This window comes from Tauraco erythrolophus, chromosome 4 (assembly GCF_009769465.1).
Source record: "Tauraco erythrolophus isolate bTauEry1 chromosome 4, bTauEry1.pri, whole genome shotgun sequence".
Lineage (NCBI taxonomy): Eukaryota > Metazoa > Chordata > Aves > Musophagiformes > Musophagidae > Tauraco > Tauraco erythrolophus.
Genome location: NC_141468.1, coordinates 40997355 through 41012317, shown reverse-complemented (window position 1 = coordinate 41012317; position 14963 = coordinate 40997355). Strand labels below are relative to the sequence as shown.

General features: G+C 45.5%; 1 protein-coding gene across 1 annotated transcript; it reads right to left on the bottom strand.

The window, feature by feature from the left end:
* Window positions 1–1777: 1777 nt before the first annotated feature.
* On the bottom strand, window positions 1778–13900 carry DYRK2 (dual specificity tyrosine phosphorylation regulated kinase 2). Its single transcript, XM_086610297.1, is given in 4 exon segments — window positions 1778–1863; window positions 1866–3378; window positions 12894–13030; window positions 13846–13900. Coding segments are annotated over 4 exon segments (1791 nt in total).
* Between the last annotated feature and the right edge of the window lie 1063 nt (window positions 13901–14963).

The window sequence follows — 14963 nt, the reverse complement described above, 5'->3', positions numbered from 1 at the left end:
TAAGTGGTAAAGTAATGAATATGAAGAACTTAACCGGAAACTTTCTTGGCCTCTCGGGGGACCATGCTTTAAGTATTTTTCATAATTTGTACAAGTAACTCAGAAAAATCTGTGCATATAAATGTTGCTTATAGTGAAGTTATTGAGGTTTAATGCAACCCATTCTAGTATGTCTTGTTCTAACATCCATAAACCCTTCCAGATTATGTTCTACTTTGTTTAATATTCCCTTTTCATATGTCTTATACATCCAATGTAGACCACAGCCATAGTACGTGATGAAATACTGATCTTAGATTTCAAACTGTTCCTGTTGAAAACATGCTACAACGCGTGAACATTTCTCTCCTAGGTCTAGATATTACTCCTCAGTAAACACCATCTTTCTTCCATGAACGTAGTTAAAAGTAAAAAAGAAAAACCAAGTACTAGCACACACACGTGAACAAATCTACACATATCTCTAACTGTTCCTTCAAAGTTAATTTTCAGCTACAGATGCCAAAGATTAAATCAAATTCAAACCATTTAAATTTCCTTTGATAATTCTCCCTTAAGAGAAAGTATATAAGGTGGTGTCTGCCAACTGAAAAGCTTGCCACTGAGGATCTTTCAGTCTACAGTCATGCTGTCTAAGGTGAAGCAATTTTCTACAGAAAGCAACGTAGTAACATCGTGTTCGCCCCTACATGCAGATTTGATCTGAAGTGTAAACGTACCAAAGAGGTCAGAGTCGCTCAGACAAACACTGTCAGAAGAAATAAAAGCAATCTGTGAAATCCATGTAGCATAACAGTCTGGAAGTTACAGTATAAACCCGACGGAACGAGCACTCCTGCCTATGCGATTTAGGGAGACCACGCTGCACATTAGGAGACAAAAGAAAACAGGAAGGGGGAGGGGGAGGGAAGAGAAGCCCAGTGTGAATGCTCAATGTCATATACCTGAAACGAAGCCTTGAACATTTGCTTTACCAACTCATCCGTCATTTTCAGATTTAGAGGAACAGACATACTTCCGTCTTCATTCCTTCTGAGACTGCCCGTTCCTCTCACTCTACCACACGCATGCAAATTAAGAGAGTCATCTTAGCCCCAGAAGTTGTTATTTTTTGCATTATATTTAAATGCTTATTATAATAAAAAAAAACATTACTTTTGAATAGAGAAAGCATTTCATAGGAAGTGACTGTATCATTAGTGTGATACCACTACTTCTTCTGGGCTACCATATAGAAAACGACTACATAAACATGCTATGGCTCCACTTCAAATGTCAAGTTTACAGGTGCTTAACTGTATTTCTTCGAGTATTCTCCCTGGAGCCCAGTCAGGTGTAGGTGTGAGTGTTTGCAGAATCGAGACCCATATCCATAAAATTCAAAAGGTAGAGTCTTACAAATTTACCCCAGGTGAAATCTAATAGGAACCATGGAAGAGAAAGGTTAATTACCTTTGACACCACGCTGCAATGCATGACAGTCATGTAACCAGTGGCCTGCCACTGATGTTTATTACTGTGTCACACTAGTTACAGTAAGGCTAATTGTACTGTAGAAGACAAACATTTTAAAAAATAAGTATAAAAACTTAAAGCATTGTCCCCGTGTTTTTATAAAAACAAAATCAACATTTCTTACATTTAAAATGAGTGCTGAAAGATACAAATGAACGAAGTTATTGAGCAAATAAAAATGTATTATCTGAGCTACTTTTTCATACAAATAAGGCTCAGCCACATTGTATCTCTCGTATTAACAGCATCGGGTTTTTCAAACTCAGCTGACGAGTTTTGGCAACACTGTTCTTTGCTGAATATTCCCATTGGCATCTGTCATCTGTGCCAAATTAGTCCTCAGTTTGAAGCTGAGCTTGAAGTCGGAGGTAACTTGGAAATCGACGTTATAGCACCAGTGCTCTCTGTCATTCTCTTTGCCGAGGCCTTTTCCCCAGTCGGAGGCTTTGGCAACCGTCTCCTTAGCCAGGGATGCCGCAAAGCCTGGCTGGGTGTCATACGGATAGCAGGATCCCATTCTAAACACTGTTTTAAGAAGTCAAGGAACAGGGGATCATCACATCCCTTTAATGCATTGCCCCATTCTCTGCTCTCTGGTGGGCCACGTAGTTTTCCTCTTCGAGAGCGTCCACCATTAAGTATTACAGAGCCATCAGACAAGGTTGTGATGCTGCAATAGCGGGGATAACCCTTAGAGCTCACAAAGTTTTTGGCTCGCTTGGATGAATCTAAGAGTTTTGGAGAAGGCATGCCCAATAGCTCAATCATACAAGCCAGCTGGTCTCCTTCATCTTCTCCAGGTAAAAGTGGATAACCGGTGAGAAGCTCTGCTAGAATACAGCCCAAGCTCCACATATCTATGGGCATCCCATAACGAGCACCAAGGATGACTTCAGGTGCACGGTAAAAACGTGACTGAATGTAAGTGTAGACACGCTGATGCTCATAACAGCTTGAGCCAAAATCAATCACTTTAATACCACTTCTACCCTGTTGCTTCAACAAAATGTTCTCAGGTTTAAGGTCACAGTGAATGATTCTGTTCTTGTGCAAAGCGTCCAAGCACTGTAAAATTGAGTGGGCAAACTTGCGGACCAAAGGCAGGCTAAAGCCCTGAAACTTGTTTTTCTTTATTAGTTCATACAGGTTCATGCTCAGCAATTCAAACGTCATGCAGATATGGCTGCGGAATGTGAAGTTTTCCAACATGTGAATAACATTCATGTTGTTATCCTTGTCTTGTTTCCGGAGATGTTCCAGGATCTTAATTTCTTCCGCAGCTTGGCGGTGGAAACGTTTTTCATTTCTCACCATTTTCAGTGCCACATGCTGATGCATTTTGTGATCGTAGGCCTTCACCACCTGCCCAAAGCTTCCTTTCCCTATAACTTTCAGGACTTCATACCTATATGCAATATGATCATGGGGTACTTGTATATAAGACCCTTGGTCATCATCATACCCGCAATTGTTGGAACCGCCAATCACCCCTTGCCGCTTCTTTGCATTTGGACCCAAAAAGTATATTTCAGGGTAGCTAAAAATCTCATGATGCTCAAAAGCTGTCAATTTTTGCATGTATTGCTTCATTGCCTGCTCTGGTGTCATAACGGAGGCTTTCACCTTCCCTGTTCCATCTGTAGATTTTAAAGAGCTGGAGCTCCCTTGTCGTCTGTGAGCACTCTCTGACTGTCTGTCCTGAACCACTGGCAATCCAGATTTGCCTAGCGTCGTAAGTCCATTTGGCTGTGTCGTCAGAACCGTCCTCTTGTTACTATTATCTTCAAACAGCTGCTGAACCTGGATTTGTCCATGGCTACCAACATGGAGGTGCTCATTCATTGTGTGCTTACTGCCTCCAACCTAAAATCGAAAATAAATACATACCCAGTTAACAAGAAGGGCGTGATCTCTATGCTTCACCATGCATTTTGCAACCCGTCATCCTGCCTCATTCACCTCAAAACTAAGTATTTCCTTAGAAGTCAGTTGTCTACAGATAATCTAAGAAACACAGCACATACACTGTGATACTGCTAGATGCTATTAAATTTTCCAGATCTTTGTTTCTCAAATGCCATTTTCATGACTCTCTGAAATGTTTGCAACAAAGCAATCACAGATGTGCTACCATGATAAGCTAACAATTCCTCCAAGGAATTTTCCAGACGACAGTCTGTAACATCAAGAAGCATACTTAAGCGACATTAAATTAGACTTTACAGAATATAGTAGCAGTTTTACTGATGTTGGAGATCAATATATAATGCCTGCTAGAACGCACATGGCTAAGGCTCTCCCTGTCACCTGTTCTCAGAAATCAACATTTTAACTTCTTCTTAAGTTTGCTGTATATCAAAAGCTCTAGATAAAATTTTCAGCAATGAGGAACATGCCGTGACATGCACAAAGAGGAAAAGAAGCTGCACATTTCTGAAGTTCAAGAGATGCCATTCACTGTTTGCAATTGAGAGAGTCACTATTCAGCAAACCATTGAGATCAATGAAGCATAAGCATAAGCATATCCTTGAGCACTTTCCCCAAGCAATCTTATAATAACTTTTAACCAAGATGAGATTTGGGTCATTATATAGACTTGAGTGGAAAGAAAATCTTTGCCTTGAAGAACATACTTCATTTCAAAGGAACGGAAAAAAAGATTAGTTGATTTTAGAAATTACGTTTGTTCTAGACAGTTTTCACAAGGGAAAACAAACAGCAGCATTCAGCATTTTCAGGCGAAGAAACACTGGAAGCACTGGGGTTCAAAAGCAACTATTGCTCAAATCCTGATATTTTTAAGGAGAAACAAGAAGTTTACAAGCATATATTTGCCACTAAAATAGCTGTCCTTAGAATTCCTCATTTTCTCTAAAGTAGAGGATAATTAGTTTGTCTCCTGCCTGGTCTTACACAAACGTGGGAAGAAATCCCCTGCTGTCTCTCCAGCTGATTCACCATTCTTAATATTTATGCCAAATTACTAACTGAAAGTTCACTGATACTGTCAGACAGATGATCAAGCCAGGGTTGAGAGCACTTTTAATCTGAACCTTATTTTTTCTAGGCAGCTAAGGAAAACACATTCCCTGTTCACTTAAGATTGCTGAAATGAAATCAGAAAATGACAGTTGGGTGCTGTGATAGGAGGCAATGAAATCTGTGCTGCAACCGCAAAAGTGCTTCCTAATGAGAAAACCAGGACATGCAATGCAGACTCCAGCATGCTTTGTGCTTCTGTTAAGGCATCACTGATACGGCAGAAGCACGTTTTTGTGAATTCAGTAACTTGTTCCCGAGGAGTAGCCAGCTGGACACCAGCTTCACGTTTGGGTAATATTTTGAAATTTGCAGCTCTGAAACTCACACAATGTAAGAACGAGAGTTCTCATGGATTGCTTCTACTGAGTTCACTGCTCTTCTGATTCCATTTTGACTCACATTGAATAACTGGTCCACTTTATTTCATCATTGCAGTTTGACTGTGTATGTTTATTTGCAGAGCAATTTGGATTAACACTATAAAATTTGATCAATCTCATAGAAAGCGTTACCACACGACTGCAACTCAGAGCAAAGATGTTTGTAACATTTAAGCACAGTAAAGATATACAGGATATCGACATAAATTCCCTTCCTAGTATGATGTTTCAAAACCACCAGAAATTAAATCATCGAGGGGACTTAATGAGCCTATCATGCCTAGAGGGAATTCCTTCAGGTCAAGTTTGAAGCACACTGCAGTGGCAGTTTCCAGAAGGTTGCCCCAATCCTCTATAAAAACAGCAGTTACTGGGAAAAAAAAAAAAAAAAGAAAAAAAATCACCCCCAAGAGCTGCTACATGACGTTATCTCAGAAGAACCGGATCCAGTTAGTAACGTGTGTCAGAGGTTCCGCACAAGGAGTTTTGAAAAACTGTGTTAAGTGAGAAACGCACAATGAACCAGCAGAGTAACTGTTCCAGGTACAAAAGTTTCTTGTGCACCACTGGTTGAACAACAATATCTGGACAAAGCAGGAGCAGACAATACTAACATACAGATGATGAGGACGAAAGAGCATAAGGGTTCAATGTCCAAGTGGAGGCCGGTGACGAGTGGTGTTCCTCAGGGGTCAGTACTGGGACCAGTGCTATTTAACATCTTTGTTGGTGACATGGGCAGTGGGATCGAGTGCACCCTCAGCAAGTTTGCTGATGACACCAAGTTGTGTGGTGTTGTGAACACGCTGGAGGGAAGGGATGCCATCCAGAGGGACCTTGACAGGCTGGAGAGGTGGGCCTGTGCAAACCTCATGAAGTTCAACAAGGCCAAGTGCAAGGTCCTGCACATGGGTCGGGGCAATCCCAAGCACAAGTACAGGCTGGGCGGAGAATGGATTGAGAGTAGCCCTGAGGAAAAGGACTTGGGAGTGCTGGTGGGTGAGAAGCTCAACATGAGCTGGCAATGTGTGCTGGCAGCCCAGAAAGCCAACCGTATCCTGGGCTGCATCAAAAGAAGTGTGGCCAGCAGGTCGAGGGAGGTGATTCTGCCCCTCTGCTCTGCTCTCGTGTGACCCCACCTGGAATACTGTGTTCGGCTCTGGAGTCCCCAACACAAGAAGGACATGGAGCTGCTGGAGCAGGTCCAGAGGAGGGCCACAAAGATGATCCGAGGGCTGGAGCACCTCTGCTGTGAAGACAGGCTGAGAGAGTTGGGGCTATTCAGCCTGGAGAAGAGAAGGCTCCGGGGTGATCTTATAGCAGCTTTCCAGTACCTAAAGGGGGCCTACAGGAAAGCTGGAGAGGGACTTTTTACAAGGGCATGTAGTGACAGGACAAGGAGCAATGGATTCAAACTGAAAGAGGGGAGATTTCGATTAGATATAAGGAAGAAATTTTTCACTCAGAGGGTGGTGAGGCACTGGAACGGGTTGCCCAGAGAAGGTGTAGATGCCCCACCCCTAGAAATGTTCAAGGCCAGGTTGGATGGGGTTTTGGGCAACCTGGTGTAGTGGAGGGTGTCCCTGCCCATGTCAGGGGGGTTGGAACTAGACGATATTTGAGGTCCCTTCCAACCCTAACCATTCTATGATTCTATGATCTTTAAGAATTTCTTAACTCAAGTACTCATTGTCACAGTTCACATCTTGAATTAATTTTTTTTTTCACTTGAGTCACCTGTTTTCAGAATTAACTATTTTCTGCCCTTCCTAAGCACTGCTTGTTTCAATAGATGTACTGGAGAATTCTTCAAACTACAGTTATTTGGTTTGTATCCGGGCCTGGAAAAAAACCAAACATTTATCCACTCAACAGGAACTAAAGAGTGTCTTTTCCTAAAAGCATGTTTGCAAACACATTCTAAAGTGTAAACCACGTAGCTCTGCTTCCTGCACCTTCAGGCAGCCCCATGGTTTCTCTTGCTGCTCACAGGTTGGCTTTTTTTTTTCCAAGCAGCACAATGAAATCACCAGCATTATCCCAGCTTCACCCCAAATCCAGTGACCGGTTTTGCCAGTTTCAGTCAGCTGCCACTTGGGAATGCAAATGCAGATGCAGACAGTAGCACTGGTTTTCTTTGTGGAAGAAAAGACACTAAATTATCACAGGCTCTATTCCAAAAGCTGTGGTGGAGAAGAGCACTCACTTTTCTTTCAAAAACCTCAACAGGAGTTTCAGAGCTATCAGACACATCATAACCACAAAGTCAATATGAAAAATGGACTTTCCCCATCTCATGCACATGAATCATCACCTCTTCTTCTATCTCCAGCTTGGATGAGGGTTGGATTCTCACCAGTCCTTTGCTCTGCCTATCTACTCCTGGCTACTGGGTGTCTGAGATTGCTGTCAAGTTCAGGCTTGCACTGCTTACAAGCTTCACAGGCTTCACCGGTGACGCTCTAAGTGCCCTGAACCACAACTAATGGGCTTGGGAAGCTACAAAGGACTACAGCCTTCTTAGTCTAGTACCAAGCAGTTCACGGAAAACAGAAGCTCCATCAGCCTTTCATCTGAAACCATAAGCCTGAGAGGTTTATAACATGTCTTCCTTTTGCTTCTGCAGATGGGCTTGTAAATTCCAGAACCAATAACCTACAGAGCTGACAATCTGCATGCACTTATGCAGCTTACTTATTTTACTGCCTGTGTACAGACCCATCTACACCTTCTAAGATTTACATATTTTTATAGTGCACATCTTCAAAAACTTATTGATGTACACATTTCTCCATAAAACACACTGAAATAACAGATGAGCTTGAACTCAAAGAACTAATCTTCCTGAATCTTCTGGCAACATCAATTACAAAACAGCAAATGTTACAACATTGTTTTTTTTTCTCTCAGTAGGTTTTCCTAACTTCAAAATTGCCACTTGGATTTTGCTTTAACTTTGGTTTCCTCCATTTATGGAAGCTGGTGGCTATGCCAATAACATTCACCTAGTCTTTGAAATAGAGACACCAGGCAAAAAAGAAAAAAAGCCACTTTTTTGAGGGGTGGGAGTGTTTGGGGTTTGTTTTTTTGTTTTGTTTTCACAAATGGGTTTAGGGACAGAAGTAGAATAGTAACTTCACTATACTTAAGAGTACAGACCTGTAACAACATAGAAGTAACACAAAACTGAGTCCACCCTGCTAACAAGAAAGCAAATCAAAAATTCCTTTGCGGTAACAGCCAATGTAAAGGCCTGTTTCAAGACCTTCTACAAGACTGTAACTACAGGATTAAACACCACAGGAACACATACCTCTTCTCAACTGTATGTTCCAAAACCATCAAGATATGATGTAGTTGTACCGTATATTCCATCTTTGTAAAAGTCCCTTGTTATGATATTCACACCCTATAAAACTATCCAAGACAAATATGCTTCAGCTACATATTATCATTTTATTTCAAGTAAAACCCTAGAAAAAAATAATTTATGTCAATCAGAATCTAAAAAAGGTTTATAAAATGAATTTTAACAATAAAGCAATCACAATGATCTGCTGAAATACTGCACAGCAATAAGATGTCTTTATCTGTTATTACTTTGCATAGATAGGACAAGGGAGAAATAGAGTTCCAATGTAGTAACTTAATTAAAGAATAAAAGTTACACTATATACCCCTTTCTTCACAGCATTTCTAGTCATGTCAGTTTCAGCCCTAGTGAGTCTAACACTCTAAAGGCATATGGTTATCAGGTGTTGCACACTTCACCCCCTATTTTGTTGACTATAGCCTGAGCAAATGTATGGAAGGCCTTTTTTCCTTGATAAATGAATTCAATAACATTCCTCTGTTCAGAACTAAAACCAGCTGCTAATTAGCACGATAACAATAATGCAGGATTATCATAATAGTTTTATTATGAGCATGGGTTTTATACACTGAAAAAGACTAAGCCCTTGTCCTACAGAGCTTGCGGCTCAACAAGAGCTGTAGAAAAACCACATCATTTGGATATTTTGCTGCTGTCATATCTGGCCCATATAAGCTTATTTTTTGAGAAGTTAACTTTGACTTTATATAGCAAATATTTTCACAGCTCCTGTCAGGACTACACAGGTGCAGTGAATCTGAATACTTCTGGGACACCCTGCATGTATTACGCATGTTGAAACCAACAAGGACAGCCAACACACACTAAACTGAACCTGTCAGGTAAGCTGAAGTGTACACATGCGAGAGACGTGCCCACATGTACTGCAGTCCCCATAGCACAGTCATCAACTGCTGAAGCCCACATTTCAGAGCTTCCCCATTAAAAGTTAAGTCAGCTTCATATGACTCCTAGACCCAAGTTTTATGCAAAAGAAGAAACATTTAAAGAAATCTAAATATAGCAAAGTCTGGGTCATGACAGTATACTTATTTCCACTCAAACGTGACAGCATTTCTGTGGCAATTTATGACATGAAACCACCACAATAGCAAGGTATTTTGTTTGGGTTTACCTGCTTTAGAGCAGCTGCCCATAATAAAAATTTGCAGCATGTAACCCACCAGATCTTCATATTAACACGGTCCAGGAATCTCTGTTCCATTATAATGTAAGTTATTTTTTTACAATGTTTAAATTTAACATTTTTAAGATTAAGACTGAATGGTTAGATGTTCATGCCTGGTGGCAAAAGAAAACAGGCTTGCTGTAGGGAAATCATAGAAAAGGCTTGAAGAAGGAGGGCACTGAATCATGCACTGTAAATGGGTTGTTGTTACAGTACTACACAGGAGGAGAAAAAGATCAAGACTGCTTTACTGCAAGAGATACAAGAAGAGTGCAGAATGCAGGGATACGTGCCAAATAAGAAAGAGCAGAGATGGAGGCAGGCAGAAGACAGAGACAAAAGTCTGGGAGAGGGACTCACAGACGGGTGGGGATTTACACAAGCAGAGCAGCAGGCAAGCAAGTTAATCTCTACTGCAGCATGTCAAGTGGATGCAAGAAAACCATAATGAGACAGGAGAGAGTGAACAGAAAAAGGTTCCAGTCATCAAGGCAAGAACTTAAGGCTTCAAACAAGAAGGCAATGACTTTGGAAAGGAAAATGAAGAGGACAAGGGATTGGAAATGAGTCCATGTTTTCCACCATGAGCCAAAAAGATAGTCAGGGATGGAAGGAGACAAGAGTAAGCCTAGGATGAAGCCACAATTTTTTTAAAAAATAAAGAAAACCTTTCTCTGGTACAATACACAACAGCCTGCTTAGCAACAAAGGTTGCTGTGATTGCAAAGACTGCAGCCAAAACCTCTCCTCTGTTATACGAAGCCTGTGTAAAACAGCATTTTCCCCACTTCTACCCATGCTCTCCCATGCTATTATATTCCACCAAACAATGAAACTTCTCTTTAAAGTAGGAGACAACAGCTTCATTAGAGTCTAGATCACACAACTCAACCGCTGCAAGAAATGACAGGTCGCGTATTTCTTCTCTGTCTGAATTAAAAGAAGAACTTTTTAGCTTAAACGAAAAACTATCTTCAATCTCAGTTTCTCTTCACAACTAGTGTATATACAACGCACATCCTCACATCCAGCCACTGTCAAGATCAACCACTTAAGCAAACCATACCTTCTGAAAGTTTGAAACGCAAAGAGAAATGCTCTCAATTTTTAGCTATTACAGAAGTCATATAGATACAACAGGGATGAAAACAGAATAAGCCAATAAACACAAAGAAGAAAAATGGTTTAAGAAAATTGAAATGTTCCATTTTAAATAGGTCTGATTGGAGGAAGTAGTGGGATGCAAAGCCAATGGTTTTCAATCAGTCAGTGTCAGCTGAGGTCACTAGACCTGCAGTTTATAGAAAGATCACATAACAGACATACACCTGGTTTTTTTAGGTTAAAATCCAGCATTTTGATGTCACATCTGATCCCTACTGCAAAAAGTTATGTTAGCCAACCACAAAATAACCATCTACAAAATTCAGAAAGGCAGTCTGAGGTATTTCTGTAATAGTATCGAAGGCTAAATAAATATTGTAGACTAGGCTTTGTATCACAAAGGAAAGGCCGAGTTTGCAACAGTCAGAATCTAGAGGGACTTGAAACACAGCAATATAACGCTTGATCATCCCTGAGTGCTTCCATACGTATTTCATATCTCTCTCTCTCTATATATATATGCATATATGCTATACAGAAACATATGCATACACAACAATATACGTCTAAAAATACTCAAAAGACAGAAATATAATGCCTGAACATCCTTTTGCATGCTTTCATAAAGATTTCATCTTTATTTATGTATGTATATATGCACAGATACTATATATAATACATACACACATAAAAATCTATGTAAAAAATACCAAAGTTCTGTACTTCCAAAATTAGTAAGTAGTCTCACATACACAGCTGGACCATCATGCTTCCACAAATCCTAAATTAAGTCTGGGCTCTGTTACACGCGGGCCCCTGTTATTTGTGAGCCCATCCGTCCATGCAGTTTCATGACAGGTGTCCAGGCTGTTTGTACTATGTTTCTGTACTTCTTTTCTGCTATTATAAAAAAAAATTAAGCTGCTGCCCCAACTCTAAAATCAACCAGCACTTAACTGGTATATGAATGTGAAAAAGTTGGCCTTTGATACTAACGAACAATTCAGATATATACTCTAGCTACAACCCTGGGTTTGGCTGGGATAGATTAAGAAGAAAACTAACTCTATCCCAGCCGAAACCAGGACAGCTACATAAATATACAATGATGTTGGTCTCAAGTATGCAGCTCCACCTTGAATTTGCAGAATATTCATCATTCTTTTTGAGAACATCCTACACATACTGATTTTTTCCCTAAATTTAAGCCAATTCTTTCTATAAATGTATTTGAATAAGATGCCTTTACCCCTGAAGCTACACAGAAAGTCACTGAAACGCTAATATCTAAATGCATAGTTTCACCTTCCACTAGCCCATAATCACATTACCATTTAAAGCTCTGCCATATGTTTACAAAGATAGTAAGTGAGCATCCATGAAGAACTCATTAAGTCTAAGAAAAGTATGCCATCAATGCCTTTCAGGGTCAGTATGAAATCTTTCAAAATTTAAAAGGAAATGTATGCAATAAAAATTTCAGATATTTAGTGTTAACATGACAGCATATAGACCCCTCTCTCTACTCTGTCATGCCTTCAGGACAGAGACACCCTCTTTCATCCATATATAGCGGCATACTTGGGAAGTTTCATTCCTAGTAGATTAACTAGGAGTGGGAGATAATGTGAGATATCACAGAACCGGAAAGTAACATCCTTTTCATGCCATCAGTGGTTATTCCTTTAGGTAAACTACTGCAGCAATAAAGTCCGATTCATCCAATCGTTGTCCCTGAGTACAGTGATAGCTATTTCTAGGGAAGACAGCTATCAGCCTGAGCTAATCAGACATAAAAGGGGAGAGCAGCCTTCATTTTTCACCGCAGTTCATGCGACCCTTTAATCACAGTGACTAACCTCATTGCCAAAATAATGTCATCTCAAAAACCGCACATGTACCAGAACAGCTCCTCTGTGCTAGTGTGGAAGATCGAATTTGTCACTGAAAATAAGACACAAAACCAGACTGAAGGGGGCTGGGGAGGGGGTGAGAGAAAGCTGCTTCTCAGCGGAGTCACTGGGTCCCAGCCTCACAACAAACACGCACATTTGACCGGAGTCTGCAGAAATTAAATGCACTTTGCTTAAGCACCAAGCACCTCGTCACGTAGGACAGGGCGCCCGTGCCGGCGCGGCCCCTGCCCTCTCCTGCCCCGGGGTGCCCGTGGAGGCTCGGTCCCGCCGCAGGGTACACCCGGCGAAAGGAGAGCGGCGGCAAGCCCCCGGGGTCGGACGCCCCTTCCCCGCCCCCTCCCGCCCCGGCCCCCCGCCCCGTGCCCGGGCTCACCGTGTGGGAGGCGTTGCTGGCCCTGAGCGGCGGCAATGCGAGGGGCGACGGAGGGCCGGTCCCAGCTCCTGCCCGGGAGACCCCGGCTCCGGTGCCCGGGGAAGACTGCAGCGGGCGGCCGCTGTCCCCTGCCCTGCCTGAGGAGAGCAGAGGGGTGAGCGCGGCGGACAGCGGCGGCGGCGGCCCCTGAGGCACCGCAGCCGTCGGGGCGGTGGCGACCCGCAGCCCCGGCGCTTCGCCGGCACCGCCGCCCGTCTCGCTTCAGGCAGAAGCCATTAAAAGCTAATCACCGCCGCGGCGCACACACGCACCGATCCGGCTAATAGCGCGGGCGGGCCATGCTGGCCCGGCTAAACCCTTCATCCGAGATTAACCCGCCACCGGCAGGCGTCTAACCGGGAGAACAAGCCGGCTCTGCCCCGCACACGTCCCGGGGCTGGACGGCCGCCCGACTCCCCCCCTCGAGCCGTCTGGCCCGGCGAAATCCCGGCGCTGCCGGGGACCCGCCAGCAGTTCACAAGTCTGCAGGGGGAAGAGGAGACGAGCGCCGCTGCCCCCTGTCAAACGCGGCCGCTCCGGCAAACGCAGCGATTCCCGATTTTTCCCGGGCCGTTTTTCTAAGTGATTTCCCCCCCTTTTTTTCTCCCCCCCTCCCTTTCCTGAGGCGAACTCCCCACCCCGCACAACAACAGCACGCCGCACCCGAACACGCAGCCCCCCGCCGGCCCCCCGGGCTCGGTTGCCAGGGGGAGGGTGGATCATTGTTTCGACACGCACGGCCCCGCTGCGGCGGCAGCTGCGGGGGCAGCTCCGGGGCCTCCAAGCCTCCTCCCTCCCTTCCCCCCTACCGCGCCGCACGGCCCGGCCCGGCCCGGCCCGGCCCAGCGCGGCAGGGGCGGCGCGGGGAGCCCGCAGCCCGGCGCGGTAGCAATCGCGGCGGCCCGCTCCTTACCGGCTGGGTAGGCAGCACCAGCGGCGGCGCTAGCTGAGGGTTTTCTGGTTAACATGGCCGCTGGAGAGGAGGGAGAGGAAAAGGCATGTCAGGGTGGCTCTCCTCCGCTGCTCCTCGGCCTCTCCGGTCGGCAGCTGCCTCTCTTCTCCGATCAGCTACACCCAGACCCAGACACGTCCTCCGCTGCATCCCCCTGGCCCCGGGCCGGCCGGACAGACCCTCCAACGGTCCGCCGTCGCCTCCCGCCGCAACAGCAGCAGCAGCAGCAGCCGCGCCGCCGCCGCAGCCCCCGGCCCAAGCTCATCACCTCCCCCGCCCCCGCCCCGGTCGCCCCGGTCCCCTCACGCGGAGGAGGGGGCAGCACAAGCCGCCCGGACAGAGCCCTCCTCCCCGCTCGGCGGAACAGGGACAAACAGCGCACTGAACGGGCAGTCCCCGCCCCGTCGGCCGCCTCCTCTCCCTCCGTCCCTCCCTGCTGCCCCCTCCCCTCTCCTACCGCTCCGCCGCGGCGGCGGCCGGGCCCGCGCCGCCCCCCGCGCACCCGCGCTTTGCCTCAGCGCGCGGTGGGCTCGCGCCCCGGTCCCCAACGGCCGCCTCCCGCGCGCCGCCCGCCCAACGGCGGCCTCGCGCCGGGCGCGGGGGGCGGGGGGCGGGGGCGCGCGCGGCCGCCCGGCCGTCGGTCACCCCCTGGGGTCACAGCCATCTTGGCGGCCGGCGGGCAGCCTGCGCCGCTTCCCGTCGCCACCCCGCCTCTGCGGGGCAGGGGCAGGGGCAGGGGTAGGCCGTCCGCCCGACCCCCCCCCGCCCCGACAGCGCCGGGGTGTGCGGAGGAGATGGGGGGCGATGCCGGCGGGGGAGTCGGCGTGTGTGGGAGTCGGGAATGAGGGGACGGCAGCGGGGAGAAGTCGGGGCATCGTCAGCAGCAGGGGTCACTTCTGTCCAACTGGAAGGACAAAGGCGGCACCGTGAGAGGAAGGATAAATAACTTGAAACGTGTTAATGGGATGAAAACTTTAAAAATGGCAGTGAGGGAAAAGAGCTTTCGGGATTGCCCTGGAGTCATAAGTGCCTCAAGCCAGAACGAGGGAAATGGGGGGGGACGACGGGGGACGGGACGG